This window comes from Scomber scombrus, chromosome 18, assembly GCF_963691925.1.
Source record: "Scomber scombrus chromosome 18, fScoSco1.1, whole genome shotgun sequence".
Taxonomy (NCBI): Eukaryota; Metazoa; Chordata; class Actinopteri; order Scombriformes; family Scombridae; genus Scomber; species Scomber scombrus.
The window spans coordinates 16,082,598-16,104,606 of record NC_084987.1 but is presented as its reverse complement, the minus strand read 5'-3'; the positions used below and the strand labels follow the sequence as shown (position 1 = coordinate 16,104,606).

At 39.6% G+C, this 22,009-nt stretch overlaps 2 protein-coding genes across 2 annotated transcripts; both read right to left on the bottom strand.

The window, feature by feature from the left end:
- Positions 1 to 2,789: 2,789 nt before the first annotated feature.
- Positions 2,790 to 11,706, bottom strand: LOC133999546 (jupiter microtubule associated homolog 1-like). Its single transcript, XM_062438762.1, has 5 exons — positions 11,521 to 11,706; positions 8,941 to 9,083; positions 5,088 to 5,236; positions 4,508 to 4,538; positions 2,790 to 3,341 (listed from the first exon to the last, which is right to left on the bottom strand). The coding sequence occupies exons 1-5, from the start codon at positions 11,574 to 11,576 to the stop codon at positions 3,199 to 3,201; spliced, it is 522 nt and encodes a 173-aa protein (XP_062294746.1). The 5' UTR covers positions 11,577 to 11,706; the 3' UTR covers positions 2,790 to 3,198.
- Positions 11,707 to 13,450: 1,744 nt separating this feature from the next.
- Positions 13,451 to 21,520, bottom strand: LOC133999822 (small ubiquitin-related modifier 2-like). Its single transcript, XM_062439140.1, has 4 exons — positions 21,458 to 21,520; positions 19,947 to 20,078; positions 16,119 to 16,190; positions 13,451 to 14,477 (listed from the first exon to the last, which is right to left on the bottom strand). The coding sequence occupies exons 1-4, from the start codon at positions 21,476 to 21,478 to the stop codon at positions 14,415 to 14,417; spliced, it is 288 nt and encodes a 95-aa protein (XP_062295124.1). The 5' UTR covers positions 21,479 to 21,520; the 3' UTR covers positions 13,451 to 14,414.
- Positions 21,521 to 22,009: the final 489 nt, after the last annotated feature.

Sequence of the window (22,009 nt, the reverse complement as noted above, 5' to 3'; positions counted from 1 at the left end):
GTCCCTGTCCATCCCACTAGCTCCATCACTTCCCTTCCTCCAGCCTCATCCAGTTAAGGAGGCACAGAGTAGATGCTGCATTTGGGGCTTTTAGGCTCCCTATGTCGCTACGGAAACAGCCTTGTCCATTTGCCAATCAGTGCTTCCTGTTTAAGGCTCCTGGTGGGTGGGTGTCTGTGTATTTTTTTGATACAGCAAGATAATCAGAAAGCTCTGGTCACAGAGAGGACAGGGTTACAACAACAGAAGAGCAGACAACAGAAATATTTTGCTATTTGATGATTTAATCCTGCTGTTTTCTTCACAGTATCAACATGAGCAACATATTCAATTATGTATTTCTTTGTATCATCCTCCTTGGGGGCACCTATATTTGCTGAGTCAGTGCTGCATGACTGAATGGGAGTATTGACTCACCTCATTTCCCCTTAGCCGTTTCCAGGCTCACATATTGTCTTCCTCTTCGGATATCTCCCGGGAGACACATGGCCTCATCTGGAGTGTGCGTGGTATAATAATGCCCCTGTCAATAGATTGAAGTTGCAAATGAGCAAGGGTGGTTAAACATTAATGACAGGCACCAGTTAAATAACTTGGCATATGGCCATGGGGGAGGAAAATGGTAATCTCTCGTCTTTTTATAAAGATTAGTAGGATGATCGGGGGATGAGCAAGAGAATTAGTTTTACTGATAAGCTGCTCAGGACAAACTGCTGTATAAAGTTTAATATTGTTTTGGAGCAACATTGCATATTTACAAAGGTCATACGTGCATCAGAAGATTCAGGAATGAACTAGGAATCCAGGCCCACTCCTGAGCCTGTGTCTTAAGGTATAATGAAAGGCACTGGACTTTCCCTGTGGGTGCAGCACTTACTGAAAACAAGCCTTCATTGACTGCACTCCAACATCCTGGCATCTTTCCAGGGCAGGAAGTTCTTTTCCTGATCTTAAGTGACCTCTGCATGCCTTTCGCGGCAGATGAGGGCTGAAACACACCGCCGTGCCCCAGCACTCTTCACAGGCTGCTGCTGCAGGATTTTAGCTCTAAGAGGGCTCAAGTTGAAGTTCAGGAGTAAGAGAGAAAAGCCACTGAAACTACTATGAACTTTTGATCAGGTCTCCCTTATGAAATGCACCTACTGTATGATGTAGATGACCTGTCAAATTACTCACTGCTGTCTTTTCTCATTATTTATAAAAACAGTGTTAGAACTCCTTGAAAGATTGACTCAATGAAGCTTTAGCGTGGCTCAGTTTTACAGAAATTATCCCACACAGTGATGATCTACTTCCATCAAATCAACAATACACCACCACCGTTCATGTCAAAGTCTTGGTGACTCTCAATCCGAGTGACTGGAGTTTACAACAGACAAAAGTTTGACCTCGTTAAAGTGTACTGTGAGCTCTCCGTCCCGTTTGTTTGGATACAGCTCTTGAACAAGTCTCGAAATGGTTTACTGGTTGCATCCTGGCTCTAAACTGTAGAATCTGTTGCCACGATCACTGGAACATCCATATTAACTAGAACAACATATTCACTGGCTCTTAATATCACCCCTCACTGCTCAGTCAGTTTTTATATCTCAGAGTCAAAGTTATTAAATATGTTGATTATGTAGAGTTATCGGTCACTAAGTGTAACAGTCAAATATATGCAACAGGATGGGTAACATACAATACCAGTCAAAAGTTTGGACACGCTTTCCCATTCACATCAATGATAAAATGTGTCCAAAGTTTTGACTGGTACTGTACATAAAATCCATCAATTGTGGATGTCCACATTTCAAAAATCCCTTCTATAGTTCAAAGTAGCAGTAATAATTTATTGGGACCATGTGCAGTGTTACCATGTAATGACCTGCAGCCTTCAGTAGGGCAATATTAAAACATACAACAGCAAAAAAAAAAGCAGAACAAACTTCTTCAAATACAACAGCAATATGTTGTAAATGTAAAATTTTACTTCATTAGTCACGTAAAAACCTCCAATTTGGTTAGTTATGTATGTCAAAAAAGGTTGTAGATGATTTTACTACTTAAAGCCATGATTCACTATCATATGTGTAGTTTTATTCAGGCAACACCTCCAAACACCTTAACTGTTATATATAAATAAATCTCTGCGAACCAAATATGTGCAATTATAAAAAGAGCCAATGCTGGAAAAGTCTGAAATGTCAAACAAAAACCAAAACAAGAGGTGCTAAAGAAACACTGGTGTACTGTGTCCTCTTTGTGTGTTCTTAATGGCGCTTAAGAAGTTAAAATGACTCAGACTTGAGACAAGTATTTCCAAATAAAGCAATCCTGGAGGAGTGCTATCAGAGGTAATGTTTCATAAGTAACATCACATCTAGCATGAATCACATCACCTTTTGAAAACTGACTTTTTAAGTGTTTCAGCAAAACACAACACCTATCTTAAATCAGAAACGCTGCAAACGGAGCCAAATATCTGCCGTATGATGTCATTTAAAAGATAGTGCAGTTTTTTCTTTTGACAGAGTTTGGCAGCAGCTTTGGCGATTACTTTGGCTGGGCACACTTCCAATCGCAGAGCCTGTCTCTGCTCTCAACGGCCGCAGTCTTCAGGCTCCATTTCACTGTACATAAATAACATTCAGCTCTACGTGTTGAGCAATTTACGTGCATAGAAACTGAGGAAAAACAGTGCTGTTGATTTTATAGGTCTCTTTACTGCAATACTGAAAGTGTGATCCAGTATTTCTATACTATCACTACATAAAAAAAACAGAAGTCAGTCACAGAAATTCATATCAATCTTTATTGTATTTAGAAATTCACGCATCAAATCTTTATTATTTTTTCCTTTACCATTTACAACAGGGAAGAATGAGAGACAAGCTAAACGTCATGCCTTTCCCAGCAGGCGCGATGCACTACAGGATGGGCTGAAATGCGAGGCAGGGTGGGAGGGGTGGGGTGGGGAGGAGCGATACATAAAGTGCTTTTGTCAACAGTTTTCTTATTTTAATAGAAAAAAGGATCAAAACAAAAGGTTTGAGGGTGGAGGGAGAGGTTCCATGGACGTGACAGCATGAGTGCATGTGAAATACATAGGGAAGAAGGTGACAGGTGGATGAGGAGGAAGAGAGGGCATTTCTTTTTTTTTAAAAATAAAAAAAAGCGTTCGAATGAAAAAACAAAAGAAAAAAAAATGGAGTGGTCTCAACCCAGGATGAGGCTGGACTTGCCACCGGGTGGGTTTCTTCGGCCGCCCGAGGCAGCATTGGCACCTCCCGATGGGGCAGAGGACTGTGACGTGTCGTGGACTTGATCGTCATGCTCCTCTTCCTGATTGTCAGGATAATCTACAGATGCAACAAAAAGACAACATGTTAATCCAAAGCATAAAACGGGCTGATATTTAAGTAACAGTGAAAAAACAAAAAGCAACAATCCAGAAATCTAAAAACCCCAAACTGAATACATTTTGACAATTTATGGTAAAAGATGGCGATTCTTTTTTGTGCTTAGAAGTGAAAATGTATAAGCGAATTACCATGAAAAGGCAGTAAAAAGTACTCAAAAGTACTTAATGTTATCCAGTTCTGTACTAAAAATCTCAGTGCTGAAAAATTAGACTCTCATTGTCCATAAGTGCCTGACCTGCTGCAGAATATGCAAACTGAAGAGGACTTTAACTTAAATGTTAAAAACACAGGACAAACTTTTTTAAAACCGATTTAAAAAAAAAAAGAAGAACAATTCACCCAGCTGCTAAATATTCTCTGCTTGACATCAGAGGGAGTGGAGGGTCCATACTGACAACTGCAGTAAGTATAAGTTTATAGGACTTGCGCCACAGATATCGCAGTTACACAGTCACATATTTCCACTGTGTGCAAAACAAAACACTCCAGTCTCCACCACAGGACTCACTGCTGTCCTGCCCTGCTCTCTGTGAGAGCTGACTCATTTTTGATTAACAAAAACATTATTACACATATATAAACACACTTCAAAACTGCACACACATTCCAATCATATTCAAAAGCAGGACAAATTTCTAAAATGTTCTTCGAGATGTGCGTTCAAACCCTCCATTATCTGAGGAGCCAGCCACTCTTACAGACCTGCACCTGGAGGTTAATAAAAAGCTTTTCATACTAAGTGAAGGCTGCCATCAAAGAACAGCTGCTTAAGACAGACCATCACGCTACCATGACAGGAGAAAAACCACATCAAAGACATCATGTGATGTTGACTTAGAAAGGGAACACGTGTACTACAATGTTGGAAAAAAGAAAATTATGGTATGTCATCAGTATATGGGAAACAACATATATCGGTCACCACGGTCTGATTTTGTAGAGGTAGGGAGGAGAGGAATGACCTTATCTGTTATAGTGTACCATGAAGCTATTTACTGTGTCACTGTATAATCTAAGTCATGCACTGCTGTTTAAACAGAGTAAAAGTGTGACAGAAACTTGAAAGTCTCTTTATAAACAGCTGAAGAGTTCAGGATACTCACCATCGTTTGCTGGTTCTTGGCCATTCTCCTCCTACAACGAAAACAGGATAAACAATATCAAATATCTTCACTGAACCAAAGTGACTTTTCACTGAAACATGAAACTATTTATCCCTGTATTCCTATTATCTGAATTTTATTGATTTTCATTTGTGGTAATACAGAACCCTGCACAGAGTTGACATAATTTGTATTTGTGATAAGTAGGTCATGCCTACGTTTACCAAACTGACCACTACCTTCTTTGATAATATCACTGATCACTATCACTTCAGCGTTTATTTATTCTGCGTCTAACTTGCTCATTTAGAAAATTCCAGTCATGTCAGGCACAGAGGACTGGCTCACTCCCAGAATAAAAACTAAACCTCTGCAGGGATTACATGTCAGTGGAGAATTTCTATCAAACAAAATGTTGGGTCCGTTTCAAATAGCTGGATAAAGTCCATCAATCCCCCGGTAAATTTTCCACTGTACTGTTTAGAATTATACATAATCTATGGTTGTGTGCCTTTTAGCCTCTAACTAGTCTTGTGGCTCTGTTTTGGAAACAGCCCCTGTCAGATTAAATGAGACATACGTCTCGTCTCTGGTTCCAGACCAAGGCTGCCCCAGAATTGTGGATGGTGGTCAGTTCCGGTTGGGGGTTCTTGGGGAAGAGAAGAGGCTGCTGGCACCTCCTTAGTGGGGCAGATGGCTCTCCGCACAGGGTCCCTGCGGCTTCCCCAGCTGGGAACATAACAGACAGACAGAAACAAACTTATTAGTGAGCCTAAAAGAATAGCAGTTATTACAGCTGCAATGATTAGTTCATTCATTGATAAGTTGATAATTATTAAATAAATCGTCAACTGTTTTGATGTTTTAAAGTTACTTTTAAGAAAAACATTTCTAAGTTATCTGGTTCAAGCTACTCAAGATTTCTGATTTCTTTAGTCCTCTATGACGGTAACAAAACAAGATATTTTAAGTTGTGCATTGGGCTTTGGGAAATGGTGATCAACATTTTTTAGACCAAACAATTCATGATTAATTGAGAAAATAATCAACAGATCAATCAATAATGAAAATAATTATTAGTTGCAGCCCTAGCAGTCATAGTTAAATACATTTTTTTTTAGGCCAACAGCTAGACAGGAAACAGAAGAGACAAATGACAAAACATGAGTCAGGCTTCAAAGCAGCAGAGTCATACCACATGGACACTAATCCAGTTAGCCACAAAGCCACCACTAGACCCGAAGGTTTCTAACCCAAGCTCACCGCAAGATTCATCTTCTCAGATTTGAGACAAAACACCAGCTTTATGAAGGAATTGGACTGCAATAACATGAGACAAAATCACTGAAAACCAACAGGAAACATCAGCAAATCCGATTGGGCCGCTGCAACAGACACAGAAACGCGATGGAACATTTCCAGGCAGACAACCTGAATGCCAAAACTCACATAACCCTGTAGTGGCTGCACTCTCCTTTAGCAGAAAGGGCATTAAACGGAGTGTTTGGCCCACTGTGGGGATGCAGTGTGTGCTCACAAAAGCCACATAAGGTAACAGCTCTAGCCAAGAGGGCCGGGGAGGGGACAGACTGTCTTTGTCATGAGAGAATAATGGCTGCTAAAGACACACAGGAGTGGTCACTGTTGTTAATGGAGTACAGTGAATCAGCACTGCTGAGAGCCTCGATCGCTCAACAACAGTTCCTTCATTACTGGCTCCACATTTCTGGGTCTGATCAATTCTCTGGACAGGAGCAACAAAAAGCAAATGGAAGAGGATTAAAGTAGACTGATGGGCCGGAGAGTGATGCATTATGTTATCATCACTGCAAAACATAACCTTCCACTTAATCTTATAGATCTCCTAGGACCATGATTTAAATGTTTATCACTGACATGACCGATCAACAAGCTCGAAAAACAGGAACAGCAATCATCCTGCTGCTGGAGGTGTTGGCTTCCTCTCTGATTTCAGAGAGTTCCTCAAGTGGATAAAAGCTGAACAAACCAACAGCTCTGGTGTCTGAAAACCCATAAAATCCTGACAAAAACCTGCCAAAGTTCAGGGATGAAGAAAAATATGCTTTTGTTTCAACATAAACGTACTATTAGCATATTTCAATACAATTAAAGCTGAAACAACATACTCAGAACTCTCATTATAAAGGTTTTGGATATCCTAACCAACTATTAGAAGAAATTGCTTGACACCTTAATGTACTTCTCTCTGAAGAACATGTCTTTTTTCCAGTTTGTTCACCCAAATTTACAAAAAGCATTCCTAACCCTAACCTTTCCTTAGCCCTGATTATTTTGGTTTTATGTCACCACCCCAATACTATTTAGGCGAGTATAATTCCACTGATAAAGACAAACATGTAACAGCAACATGTTTTTCAAGAAAATAATGCCCTGGGTTACTCTGGATCATCCACAGACCTGGTGTGAAATGTTTTCATTGGAACTACTTTAAATAGAGGAATTATACTGTGTGAAACTGTTCTGTGGATTATTCAAAGTTAAACAGGACTTTAATAGAAGTTTAATTTGTTTAATGTCCACACACAACATAAGCTGACTTGAGCAGTCTATTTGGAGACTTTAGGCTTCTCGGTGGCTGAGTGGTCTCAGATGCTACTTTAAGGAACCCTGTGAGTTTCTGACCTCTGGAAGGTCTATGGAGCAGTGATTTATTTGTGGGTCTCTGGTTGATTTTGTTCTACTTGAGCACAAAGGTGCAAATGCACACACATGATCCAATGCATAGTGCTGCCAATGGTTTCAAACTAGTCCAGTGATCTACAGGTGCTGTAATGCGCCAGCACAGGAAGAACAAGACTGCAAGCTCATAACAAAAATCTGGATTTTAAAAATGCAAGATTTTAAGTGTTTAAAACAAAAACTGGCTTTGCAAATGATTTATGAGGAATGATAAACATGAAAAACATGTTTGTTAGACATCAGGGATAAGAAAACTAAAAAAAAGGCAGCATTAAATGCCATGTTTCTGCTTCAGTCCATGGTAGGACTTTAAGTGCATGTTCCCACCTCTGCCTGTGTTTCCTGTGCCTCTAATTTTGTAGAAAAAGAATGCAGAAAAGCAAAGTGTGTTCCAAAACGTTAGTTGCAAGAGGCCGTCTTATTATAATAATTATCCACCATACTGTAATGTACTATACTGTAAGACAGTATTCACAACCAAGCAGACATTGTTCTAGACGCTCAGGACATATGAAAGGCATATCTGACCCACTTAAAGGATCTACAAATGGCAGCATGCCAAAGAAAACAGGTCTGTTCATCTGCACTATGAGTTCATAACAAGGCCAGACAACAGATCACACAATGCTTATTTCACCTGTTATAGTCATAAAACCATGCTCATTCAGGCAGAAGCGAATATCTTCATCCCAGTTGTATCCGTTAGTGGGACGAATGTGAGAAGGCTCCCATGAACTTAACCTAAACCCGAGGGAAACAATGCAGGCAGGAAAAGGCTCTGGAGTCAGCAGCTGCTGGCTGTAGATGTCCGGGGCTGAAGTTATGTGTTTAGAATAAAGTTTTCATTTTGCACATAGCCGGAAAATTTGATACAGCATGTAAATGGTTTTCCACTAAGTGTCTGGTGTGAAAACATGTGATTGCTGGCTTGTGAGTTACTTTTCAGCCTTGAGCTGAAATGGAATTGTACTGCTGCAAAAGTTGAATTTTCCTCTTTACGCACTTTATCAAATTTTGGAGCCTTAACCAAACACTGACAAGCTGGGTAAAAAACTTCATTTCCTTCATTACAGGCAGTAAAGCATACTGCATACCAAAGAGTAAATTATGTTTGGCTAAAGCTTTACCTATATTAATCTAAACATACCGGCAGGTACAACAATGCAAGACTATATTCATTTTTCACTTAAGCCTCTGTGGCTGTATCTACAGGTCTCTTTTCCCCTGCTGCTCCCCTCCTGTGCTGGAAATACAACATCCCTCATGTCTATACAAGGCCACGCATTTAACCAATTGACACATTTTTAACTGACTTATTTCTTTCCATGGAGGGCTGATCCTCATTCCCATTTAACAAAGCCTAGCTTCAAATTACCCTTATCCCAGTACTCCAGGGCCTTTTAGCTACTGCACTGATGGGATGTGCTTTCTGACAACCTAAATGGAAAAAATAATAAAAAAACACCCCAGTTTGTATCTTTTCCTAGCTCAAGAATTCTTAGAAGAATTAATACTGTGGTGCTTTTTGCTTACTTAAGGCTTCTGGTAGTTCAGTCTCCTTTTGCATTGCCAACACATAAGACCTTATAAAGTGTGCCCAGCCCTAGTGCAACACTCAAACCACTGTCAATGCTTCCTTCTTAATCAACTCAGATCAAAGCTATAGCTTTGATTCATTTAGTGCTGATGTCAAATGCGATAGATTTAATTACTGGGTGGGTTGTTCCTCCGATGAGCATGGGGGTCATCAGGTTCTGCAAAGATGCTGGAGGCCATCTTGTTCTTGCGCTGGGGTGTTGTATTGTCATCTGTGCCAAAGCTGAAACTGGAGTCTCCGCCTGGCGGTCGTAGTACCCTGAAGAGCAACAAATGAAGGATTATAATGCAAGTTATTTGACATCTTGTCCACCATAGCCCCATCCTCCTCTCTTTAGGTCAAACTAAAACACAAGGCCTCCATGTCACATACCACCGATCAGCTGCACAGTGCAAAAGAGAAAAAAAAAAATCAATAGCTAAATAAACATGAGGACGCCTCAAGCTACTTACAGCCTATACTCCACCCTACCCCTTTCATACACATACCACACACAAAACATACTAGCTACCAGCAAGGTCTCCGCTCTCTAAGCCCCGGCTGTCAGCCTGACAGACAGACAGTCACAATCTCTGCCCTGCAGCTGACTCCAGTCGCATATAATCAGTTAGCTGGCTGTTAGCTAGCTGTTACCTCTCCTCAGCACAGATTCCTTTGCAATGACACACGCGAGGCTGGTGTCCGTGCCTGGTAGCATTGTCATCCCATTATTAAATTAGTAGATTGAATTCGACGCCCCTTTTTGGGTCAGCATTACACAGAGGTGAAAAGTCAGAGCTCTGCAGCTAATATAGGTCACCTAATAAATAAACTGTTCCAGCACAATATACTGAGCCAGCATGCAATGATAAACAAAGCCCACCCTAACAACGTCTACCAACATTCCTTTCACCACAAGCTGAACAAAAGGGACACAATAACGAGCAGGGGAACACTTTTTTCCTTCTCCTGCTCAAGGACAGTTGGGGTGGAAGGCAGAAACTGATGTGGTTGCAGAGCCCCTGCTGGACCCCTCCCTCTTTATTCCAGCAAACTGTCCTCTCTTCAGAGTCCCACAAGCCACCAGCTGACACGCTGAGCAGCTGTCTGAGGGCCAGGCCAGGCAGATGGAGGCCAAAAAACAACTCGGCTCTCGAGGCGGAACTAGAAAGAAAGCAACTAGAGGAGAAAAATCCACACAGTGTGGACTAGACTGCTGTGTTTTTTCTCAATCAATTGTTGTATACACACTCGTGTCCATCTAACTTGGCTGTGACAGTAATGCCTAAACCAGACTTCACCTCCCGGCCAGAGAGGATGAGCTCATGCTTTCCACATGGATTGCGACGGGGAAAGGCTTTTAGCTGCCTGGCAGCAGACCCCACCCTAGAATGAAACAGCAAATAATATCAAAATGAAATGGCATTATCTGTTAGAGGCTGGGGGGGCAGCTTCAGGCAGGTGGAGCAGGGGCAGATATAGCTTAGCTCCAGAGCCAAAGATGGCATGTCTGATAAGGCAGGGTGGGAGGCTTTTGATGGCCTACTAAGATTTTAGCCTAATTCTGCTCAAGTTGCTGCTGGATTGCTGCTGTACGGATCTCTTTGCTCGACCGGCAGCAGAAATGACTATCAGCTCGTAAAAAGGGGCTTTAAGGAGCAAGAGCAAAGAGCTAAGGAAAGATTTACAGGCTTAGCTAGCTCAGATCCCCCACCCAAGCCCCCGCATCATCCGAAAACAGCTTGCGACTTCAAAACGCTTGATGATTGACCGAGATTTGACATGCTCACTCAGCAAAGACTGATACATAGTACCGGGTTTAGTCAGAATCTGGTTTATATGACCTCAAATCCTTCCCCAGTATTGAGGCAGCAATAATCTTTGCATTGTTTTCACTGCAAAAGGGGGAGGAATGCATCCAGACGAGACGCATTACTTACAGGAAACCTAGGACTGCGTGCCTGAAGGATGAGTGGTCCTCTATATGATGTTACCTCATTAAAACTGAAAATTTAACAGATATTGTAGGTTAGACGTAGGGAATAGAGCAGACATATATTGAAGCCACAAAATGGACATTATCTGAGTTTCCCTAAACTTCAATTCGCCCGATCCAACGATGAAGCAAATGGCTGATAATGACATATGCAGACACGAGTCTAGTCTGGAAGTCTTCCTGCAATCAATCGCATATCTGGACTTTAGCTCATGATCTGAACCGTTGGTCTTCAACTGAGAAAAAAAAATGCTACAAATTCCACATTTAATAGATAAGGTGTAACAATACAGAACAGCACATTTGGAAAAGAGCACAGGAGAAGGGCTGTGAATTGAGCTACACAAAGTTATTTTGTAGTCGGCCACAGACAGTTGATAGCTTTGTCCATGTCTCCCAAAAACAAGCAAAAAAGAAAAAGAGGAAAAAAAGTCAAGGAAGTTATTTTTCTCTCTTTAACTTGCATGCCTAATTATTCAACCAAGCCCAGAGCGGCTAACCTAACTTAATGTAGCTAAAGGCTATATAGCGCATCAGTCACCCAATAAGGTTAAGTTAATTAGCAAGACTATGTGACAGTAGCTAAATCCAGAAAAATCCCTCGCTCGCCACCAGCGGGCTAATAGTAGATAGCAGAAAAGAGGCGTTTGCTAGCTGAGAGGCTTGCCCGCATCCCACTTCTTTTGTTCCTCCGTGAAATGATCTCAGCTCCTTTTTTACCTAGAACTGCTTTTTGCGCCAGGTTCCACTCCTTGGAAGTTGGTTGTCGTTGTCATCTTTATGGAGGATATCGGCGCTTTTGCCGTGAAGAAATAGACAATGAAAAACTAGTAAAAAAATTCTACTCCTTCCTTTCCTTCCCCGCAGAGATGCGACGGGACGCTGACTCCACCCGACACTGACAAACTTAACCAACACCAGATCCGAGGGTTCTGCGGTGCCAGCCCATGAGACCCAGCCCATCAGCATTTGGCCCGCTCTGATTGGACAGAACATCATGGAACTGCTCTCTCATTGGACAGAAACTCAGAGCTCGCCTCTCTTGTTGTCGGTGGCAGCTCTCTGCTTCATGTCAGTGATCAGACAGAACAGTCCACATCCTCGAGGACTACTTTCTGTTCATATGTGAGCACTGAGCAGGGTTGGGAAGGTTACTTTGGAAATGTAATAGGTTACAGATTACTAGTTACCCTATTTCAAATGTCATAATTAATGTAACTATTTCAATTACTTAATCCGAGTAATGTATTGCATTTGATTACTTTTTGATTACTTTTCTAAGGAATGTTTTCAGCTGTTAGGGTAAGTGTACCTATTAAGCCAACCAAAATCTAAGTTCAGGTGTTTTTCATGGACACTGACGTGATTTATAAGGGAGATCATTTCTTATAAAGCAAGATTTATCTCTCATTTGAAAATGTAGTGATTACTTTATGTAGATTTTGGAATATAACATTTATTTTTTTTAATTAATGAAAAAAGCAGGGGCGATTGTAGGATCAGACCTTAAGGGGGGCTCAGTTCCTAATAAAACTTGTATTAAAAGTCAGACTATGAAGTGTTAAAAAAAATACAATAACAATTGATTTATTTTTTAGGGGTGCTGAGATCAAATTTAGGGGGCTAAGGCACCCCTAAAAAGGGTCTAAAATCACCCCTGGAAAAAAGTCAAAAGTGTGACACAGGCTTAATTTGTACTGTAACCTTGTACGCCCATGTGTGTTCAAAATAAGGTCCACATCATGACTTATTTACAATATTTACAACTTCCATTAAAAAGTAACTAGTTACATTACAGCATTACCTTCTGAGAAAAGTAACTCGTTAGAGTAGTAGTAGACTTTTGCGTTACCGAAAATGAAAACTCCCTTTGTAATTCCTTGCACATGTTGTTTTAGTCCAGACCTCCTATAAATATAATGACTGTACCATCATCACACAGCCAAGCTTGGCCCATAATCTGTAAATCTTTACACTGATAACAGGAATAATATACATAATGTCCCATTTACAGCTCTTCATTGTATTAAAGTGGCTTATCAAACATATGCCCACATACAAGTTATACAACTACATAGGCTATGGGCTTTTCACATACACATCCCTACATCACTGCAACAGGGCAACAGGTTACCCGGGCACAACTTACTAGTCTCTGTAATGTTCTTGCTCTTATTTCCCCCCATAAATCAAATTAATGTGAATATTTCACCTAAATGAATGCTGTCCCATCTTGCTCGCCGAGCTGCTGTGCATGCGTAATGATATATGCCCTCCAGACATGTTTTAAGATAGATATAAAAACTCTACTTTTGAATATTAATGTGTATCTGATATACTTTAATTGCCATGTTAAAATCCTTAAAAGTCTCCCACTACTCAAAACATGTTTTCCCCCTTCTTGTTCCTACAGTTGTAAGGACCTAGTTCAGAAGCTAATCATGGTCCAATATTTAATTTAAAAGTGTGATAATGGAAACTTGAAGCCTTGAGGATGAACTTTACCATGAAGTAGGCAACATCTTGTGTGCAGTAGTTCAACCTCTGAAATTAAATATATTTGCAAATTTATAGTTTCTGGGATTTTTGATGAGGGAAAGAGTAGATACCATTTTAAGGAAGTGGTAAATATACTTTATTGTGGAAAAACCAGATCAGACACACATGGCTGATCCAAGCAGTGTTTTTAAATACATGTCTGGAGGGCATTTTTAATGGCATCCACACTTCTCCCTTATCATTCTGCACACTAAAGCTCCAATATTCAACTGTAGGCACAAGAAAAAAACATATTTGAGTGGAGTGGGACTTTAACAAATAAATAGGCAGCAAAATGACAATCCTGATTTATGCTATTGTATATGCCATAGTCAAACACATCTGATTCATATTATTTCTGCTAAAGAAAAAGGCAAAACAGTCACACTGGACAGTGAGACAAAAATCAGTTTGGAAAGTTTGGAAAAAGACAATAGCTTTATTTTAACAGGCATCTTAATAGACAATACAGATGTTTATCGGAGTGAAACATCTATTCAGGCTTCCCAAAATTTGAAGCTTGGCCTAGTTAAATGTTTGATCAAAACATTTCTCTACACATTCACTAGTATATAAAAATGTATAAAATCAATTTTTTTTCAGAAGATCCAAAACCAGAAGACATTTGCAATTCCCAAACTGGTTATACTGTTCACTAATAGCCTGTCCCAAAATAGTACACTCGCTGGACTCTGAACAAGCCCAGGCCAACAACATTTGATCAATAAAGTCAGTTTTATTTATTCTTACTCCATCACCAGTCCTATTTGTCCACAACCTTAAACAAGCCCCTCAAACTGGGAAGGGCAGTCCTTAACATTTACTACAATATAGCATGAATAAACAAAACCTGAACATAAAGTGATCTGGATGTGGTTTATGTACAAAAACAGAAAAGTAACAAGGGAAAGAATGAAAATACTATACAGCAGTTATGTGTAGCAGAGAAATTACCATTTCATCTGCATGGAATTCTGTTGAGACAAAAGGACAAGTTGCAAAGAAGCAGTCGCTGTGTGTCACAGGTCGAGAAGGTTGGTTGTGTCGAGGAGGAAAGTGGTGATGCATGTGGTTGATTAAATCAGGCCTCCCGTCTGTTGCTGAAACACATCAATTGTATCTTCGTCTTCCATTTCCAACTGTTAAGAGGAAAAAAAGATGAAACGTGTCACATGACTTTCAAAAAGCTGGAAGTCTGGCAGAATCTCATATTTTTATAGCCAGTTGATCTGCATTTTGTCTATTAATGTATACTAAAATTTAATTCAAAGATGATTTGGCTTTATTAAACAAAAAGTCTAAGTAACACAAAAACAAAAACAGTATAATTGAAACAAATTTAAGTTAAGTGGCAAATCTCAATATTGTCTCCAAAACTTCACATTGTATTTGGCTGTGATAAGCATGGTCTGCATAGACAGGCTTGCACAGCATTGCAATAATATGAAATATCTCCTCCAGCTTTGAATTGTGGCAAGTGCTACATATTGACATCTGTCTACAGTGTAAGCTAGAGGACATGCCAACTAAAATCCTGTTTGATGTGTTTCTGACAGGCATCTGTATGCTATACGCTTCACATGACAGCATGTGCTCAACTGCAACAAGACACAGTGCTGCTTTCAAAATGATTGATGTATTGTTGTGTCTATTATAATTTGATTCAAGATTAGTCTTTTGCAAGTTACAGTTTCACAAGAATAAAAACTGAGAAGTTAGCCTCTTTACCCTCATGCTTACTAAAGACTAAGAACAATGTTTCCATGTGATACCTGCTGACCAGTGGCGCCAATTTATATTAACAAAACAAAACAAAACAAAACAAAAAAAAAAGGGGGGGGGGGGTTGTAACAACTACTTTTTATGGTTTGCGAACAATGTTGCAGAGCGGGTAATGAGAAGGGAAATTGTTTATTTTGGAAATAAACATACAACAGTGAGGACATCATCAGACTTTGTCCAAGGGAATTATCCAGGGCCTGACAGATTAGTCAGAGGAAGTCCTGCCACAGGAAGAAGCCACAGCATCTCAGCTCTGGTGGAGGTGTGTGTGGCAGTACAATTTGGCAATAAAAAAAGTTTTTTGTATTGTTACAACATTCTCCCACTGAAATGTTGTAACAGTTTAACTTTGGTGTCAAATTTGAAGAAAAAACAACTATGTGTGTTTTTGCCCAGAATTCATGGTAAAGAAGCCCTACTGTGCTTAAGACAGTCAAGAACTAGATACATTTGAGCTAGGTCTATCCGAAGTCTATCTATTAGATCTAAGCTATAGTTAAAAAGTCCTCCTTTATGAAACCAGCCCCAGATGTGGGCCATGTTTCAGCCTACAGACATTCCTACTATACACATGCTCATTGTGGGACAATCTTCTGTATATTTAACTTTCTGTCTGCATAATATCTGTGAGCGCCTGCATGTCCTACAGTAGCATTTATCAAAACTTGGTGAAGCATTGGATACATTGTGCGTATACCACAGTTCTCTCATTCACAACATAAGATGTATTTAACATAGTCTAGGAGAAGAAAAAAAGAGAATATCAAGTACTAAAATAATCTTGCCCATCAAAGGACATAAAAAGAATGCATGAAATCCACATACCCTGCTTGATTAGGATGCTACAGTTGCATCTGCACAAGCGATGAGGCATGTGGAAGCGCATGAGGTATGTTAAGCAACAGGATGCTCAGTGAAAGTATATTTTTAAAGACACTGCTCATTTCAGTGACTTGTTGTTCGCAGCTAAACTCGTCGTTTTAAGATTTCAAACTCACCTGTGATGGTGTGTCTGTCTCATTTATTGGCTGTCCATCAAATCTGAACCTTATTTGCCTCATCGACAGTCCCTGTAGAAAAGAAACACATTACAAATCTTTGTAGTAAATCTGAAGCCTGAGCCCACTCATTTGTCTACACAAAGACCCCCATTATCCCCATCTCTTGCCATACATCGTTACACAGGCTGTAGCCAGGAGACTTTTACCGATGCTTTGAACATTTAACAGCCTAACGGAGGCAATTAAGAGCATTTCACACAGAGAAATGGAGAGAGAGAGAGAAAAGTGTGAAGAGAAGGCCTGCGGCTTTAGTGAATACTGCCCTGTTCATGTCACGTCAGTAGCTCTGACTGCTGCTTAATTGAAAGTGAGAGTCTACAATGATAGTGTATTTTTCTCATGTAAAATTTGATGACTGATGCTAATTTCCTTTCTTTCACTGACAGAACTGATGGACTGTTAACTATAGCGGACTTTATAAAATTATATGTGTAATTAACATTAAATAAACATTTATTTTTGTGGCACATTTAAAAAGATCATTATAAAGTCAGAAAAATCATAAATGTTTAAACACATAACAGATCAATAAAGAAATAATAATATTTTATAATACAAAGACTATAAATAATCAAATCAAATAAGACGCAGAACAAAAAAGACAAAGGCTGTAAAAATACAATTGACTTTTTTTCACGAGTTTATACTGTAGTGGAGATTTGTTGTATTTTATCTGCTGTCAGATACAGCTTGAGCAACGCAGTTTATTGTATGAATAGTATTCAAAAAGCCAAGAAAAGAAGGCTAATTTAAAGCATCTACTGTCTTGTTTAAAAGGTACGCCTGCCGAAGTTCAAGGGTCATAGAAAAATAATGAGCTATACTGTCTCTTGCAGTGGACCGTGAATGAAAGGAAATGGAAAACATCTGGTTTTCACTGCAGTTTTGAAAATGTGAATAGACAATATTGTCATTTGGTTTCCATTGTTCCAGAGAGCTGAACTCTTATTTGACTTTCAGATAAAGAGAAATGTCACATTGAGATTTCAATGAAAGATGTGAGATCACATCTGGCCATGAAAGCAACTTTTCATTTCAAAATGTAGAAGTTATCAAACCTTGGGATTGTAGTTGAAGTCATGCAATCAAGATGACAGAATCAAACTGGCAGTCATCCCAGTTTTAACTCATTTCAATAAGTCAACATTCCTACATCCAATTATATCAAGCGGCCTGGTGATTGACAACTTCAGGAGTGATTTAGCTCTGCTGACATAAAAGATGAATCATCTTTCGTGATTAACATGTGAAATTAGAGACAGATTAGTAGATAAGCTGATTTGGGGATGATAAAGAGGTAAATGTGTCCAGTTACTGAGAAGATGTGTTTTAACTGTGAGAAGAAGGGAAAAACTGTAGAGCACAGCTAGATCACAGCCAGTGAATGATTTTAAAAAGGAAAAATGGCTGACAACATGACCATTATGAATGACTCTTAAAGGGCATTATCTGACTTTTATTCATTTATTATTTATTTATTCACTTTATTTCATTAAGTGGGGCCTCTCTTTGCAGGACCACCATGATCACATTCACACCTGGAAGCTGCCTAGTACAACCACAGTCGGACTTGCTGACCACTGAGAAGCTCTAGTGGAGCAGTTAGGGTTAAATAAGTGGTGGTAATAAGGAGGAGCAAATGCTGCTTTTTCACTTTTCTCACCCTGACTCATCTTGCCGGTCTGGTGATTGAACTGATGACCTTCTCGCTTCCTTAAACTTAAACCACCGCTCCAAGTTTTGACCTTTGAGCATACTGCAAAACCTTTGATCATTTTTTATTTATTTATATATATATATTGTATGATGCATCAACTTTATACGAATACGGTAGAAGTAATGCAAGTCAACTGCAGTTTCACCAATCTTACTGAAACATGATCGTACTATTAAGTGAATAGCAATCAAGTAAAGTCTTCATGTCATATTAAAATCAACACTTTCTGATCACATATTTTACATGGCACATTGCACTTTTACATTGGCCAGACTACTACTTGTTTGCTTGCATGATTTAGAAATCTGTCAAACAAAAGTCAGCTTTTGACCGGTCACTGAGTGCATGGGTGATAAGTGTGATAAAGCTGACGATATATATACTTTCATCATAGCCTTTTTTTTGTCTTCAAATGAGAATAAACATGTGCATACTTAAAAGTTGTTGCTCTGAACCATCAAGTAATTCCAATAATTATTTCCATATGATGTGCAGCGTAACTTAGCAACATAGCTCTTATAAGCCTCGCTCCACACTGTGTATGCAGTTGGAAAGAGACTACTCCAGTAAATGAGGTTCTTTGATCAATATTAATGCCTAAAAAGGTCTCTCCAATGCCAAAAACATTTCACTCTAGTGAACTCTAGTTCTTTTTAATTTTTTTTAAAATGGCAGACATCTTAACATGTCATGGCAGGAAAAGCTAAGCTGTAATTAATAGATGAAGTCCATTTGCTCTTGATTCAGCCCTTTCACGATCGATGTAAGTAATAACTTTAATAATGGCTTCATTACATTCAGGTGTGCCAGTTCCAGTTTCACAAAAACTGTGAGAGTATTGTTTACATGCAGATTGTCAATGGTGCCAGAGCTCTGTTTCACACCTAATTATCACTCACAAACTGCAGAAAAATGTCTGAGTGTCTGACAGTCCTCTGGCATTGCTCACACATGGATCACTAGCATGGCGTCACTTTGATTTGTTAGAGGCATCCAAAGAAACACAAGAGAGATTTATTTCATGTCGCAGCTTGCATGCTGCAGATTTGGTGAAACGGGCTCTGGGCTGACTGGCATGGCCGACTGGGACATTTAAATGGAAATGCACCATTATTAATGTTATTAGTTGTGCTCTTTACGAGAGCAACAGGAGCTTTGTTAAGAAATTACAAGAGGAAATGATGGCATGAGTTTCCCAATATGGCCACTGATCCATAAATCCAATAACAGAGTAGATGTGTTGCATGCTGGAGGTTTGAGATGTCACAGCAGAAAAAGCACAAGTGTAAATAATAACGTTAATGACAGCTGAATTCAATTTAATTTCTTTAGTTTCAGGGTGCTGGTATCATGCACGCTGGCTCACTGTCAAACTGTTATGACTTACTGGCACGGTTGAATAAAACGGAGGGGCCATCGTTAATGTTATTAATAGCACCTGTCCTGTTCCTGCTATGACAAGTCAAAAAAAACGGCTGTGAGAGAGGCCTGTGGTGGAGGTAATTCACCTTTTCATCCTGTCCAAAAAGATTAAAAAGCTAAAGGAGCCAGTTCCTTTTGAAAAAGTATAGCAGATTTAATCTCAATACTTCAGCACTATTAAGGCAGGGGAACTGTTTTCAGTGTAGGAGACAGCATTACTCCTATCATTTGATATTTTAAAAAACATTGATCAATACGTTATAATCAAAGAAAAACTAAACTAAAACGTATTCTTTATTCTCAACATTTTTATTAGGGGTTGAGACTGAGCTAGATATCACAACAAGCACACAACTGAGGGTGAACATTAAAGCTAGTGGGAATTACACAAGAGAGAGCAGTCCATAACCAACACATCCTACAGAAAAATGACTGATGTCTGTGTGTGGTGAGAATTGCAATGCAGCAGTTTTGCTATTTCTTACACCTGTGTTTAAAAAGGTCTATTCAACTGTAATTATACTCCCCCAAATGCCCCTCAATAGCATCCCTTAAGTTAAGGAAATTAATTTGTATCATCATCAGTCAATGATGGTTGCTGTGTGCTGACACAGTGTTTTGCCCACCTGTCTCTCGCAGTAGGCCTTCATGAGTTTGATGAGCGGCGTGTGTCTTTTGATCTTGAACTGTACTACAGATCCATCCTGACCTGCTACCTTCAGGTTTATGTGTTCATTGTTTTCTGTCTTCACTGATTCCTGAAGGACAGAGGCAGAAAGAAAAAAAAAAGGTTAGCACGGGAAGTTAGTTGTTTAATCAGTTGATTAATCAGCCAGGCTTTTAATTTTCACTCTGGTTTTAAAACAGAGCTGCTAACAAACAGAGAGACTGGTTACAATACAGAACACATAATGATGATTTTAGGTGCATTTTAATTGTGCACAGTTTGTTTCATCATCGGAGTGACAGCTGTCATTTTATACTCTCACACCCCTGCAGGTCAGAATTATAACAGTAGGCCATATGTAAACAATTGAAACAATTTTAAAGGCTCACAGGTTATATTATTAAACTCTTTTGTAACTCTTGTGTAATTATATAACCTGTGTGCCTTAAAATTGTTTCAATTGTTTACATATAGCGTACTGTTACAACAAGCATTGCTACTGTTTGCACCTTTTTATATTGCTTTTTATATTATAGATTACTAATGTTTTATGTCTCAAGTTTCAGGTCACAACATGACCCTGTATTGAGAGTCAAGTTGTGACCCTCAATACAGTGACAATAAAGCTACTACTACTAATGAATAACATGAGACACCTGTGTGATGACTGCAGATGAAAACAAAAGCATGTCTTAATAGAAAAATAATAACCACGCTGTTAATTAGCTCAGATAGACTTCATAAGTCATTAAATACTTTTCCACTCTTTGCTTCAGTAGCAGAAACAGGCTGGCATCACTATTTTTTAATGTGGCATATTAACAATGGTTTCTTAATTGTCCATCAAAATAGTAAGTTTTTTTGTTGTACTTAAGTAATATATCATTTCTACATCTTCTGATTCTATTGTATGATTGCATGCAGTGGTTTACATTTCACTTAGTTGAATATGACTTTTTGCTGTACGTGAAACAGGAGCTCTCTGCAGGTACTTGTTATCACGGTTTCATCTCATATCATATTCAGTACTTCATTCATGGTCCTGATGATGTCGCTCATAATTAACAACCCCGCCTCTTTCACATGAACGCGCTCGTAACTGGATAGGAAAAGTTGACAGCTAGTTGATGGCCAGTTTAGTGATACCTGGACATCGAGCATGGCCAATATTAAGCACAGTGAAGCCAGCTCACCTAGAGAGAGCCGGATCAAGTTGAAGTTGCTTAATGTTGCAGGCCCCAGCTGTGAGGGGTCGAGCAGAAAGCGATCTGCGCGCCTGCGGATGCGCGTGCACAAACCTTCCGGTCTCTATCAAAGTAGGTATAACGTTAGCTGGGAGCTGAGCTGTAAGCTGCCAACTTAGAGAAGATAAAACAGAAAATGTGGAAATGTAAGTTTGTTCTATGAGCCCCGATGCCACAGACCCGGTGGAACAAACAGGTATTTTTTAAACCGTGTAGTAACGCTCACCTTTGGTTTTTCATCTGCCATGGTCACTCTTTTGGCGCTTCTCTACGCTGCCACACAAAGAATACGAGTACGCGCACGTACTCGTTCCCGTTTAAATTATTTGAGTGAACGTGCGCGGTCACGAGCCCGTGCGCGCTCACTGCACCGCGGCTCTGAATGGCTACATGTAGTCACGTGGATGAAAGCGGCACTCTGCGCATGTGCGGGAGAGTCCAAATGCGCGTTACAGTGGCGTTTGAGCACACGTGCACGCGCTTAACGACACCGTGCTCTTTGTTGTCAGATTTATTGATGAGCTGTTTGTAATCACACAAAATGAGACTGATCACACTGTGCTCACCCCTCATAAACCTTACCTACTTTATACACACACAGCATACACACTTTGATTTTGCTCTTTTTAACCCTTTTAATCACAGCAGCCATGTTGTTTTTTTTCTGTAGATGGAGATGCTTTAAAACTACATTAAATTAGTACTTATTAGAGCGTCTTTATATGCACACAGCAAAAAGAAACAAAGGTTATCAACAGTTTCCAGTAAAAATGATCTA

Bases quoted from the DNA above. Each gene is read 5' to 3' on its own strand.
- LOC133999822 (XM_062439140.1), bottom strand. From the start codon at position 21,478: ATGGCAGATGAAAAACCAAAG. The intron at 20,079-21,457 runs GTGAGCGTTACT...TCTGTCCTTCAG, and splicing joins TGGCAGATGAAAAACCAAAG to GAATCAGTGAAGACAGAAAA. The intron at 16,191-19,946 runs GTGGGCAAAACA...TCTTTTCTACAG, and splicing joins AGGCCTACTGCGAGAGACAG to GGACTGTCGATGAGGCAAAT.
- LOC133999546 (XM_062438762.1), bottom strand. From the start codon at position 11,576: ATGACAACGACAACCAACTTCCAAGGAGTGGAACCTGGCGCAAAAAGC. The intron at 9,084-11,520 runs GTAAAAAAGGAG...GTTGCTCTTCAG, and splicing joins GGCGCAAAAAGCAGTTCTAG to GGTACTACGACCGCCAGGCG. The intron at 4,539-5,087 runs GTATGTCTCATT...TTTTCGTTGTAG, and splicing joins TCTGGAACCAGAGACGAGAC to GAGGAGAATGGCCAAGAACC.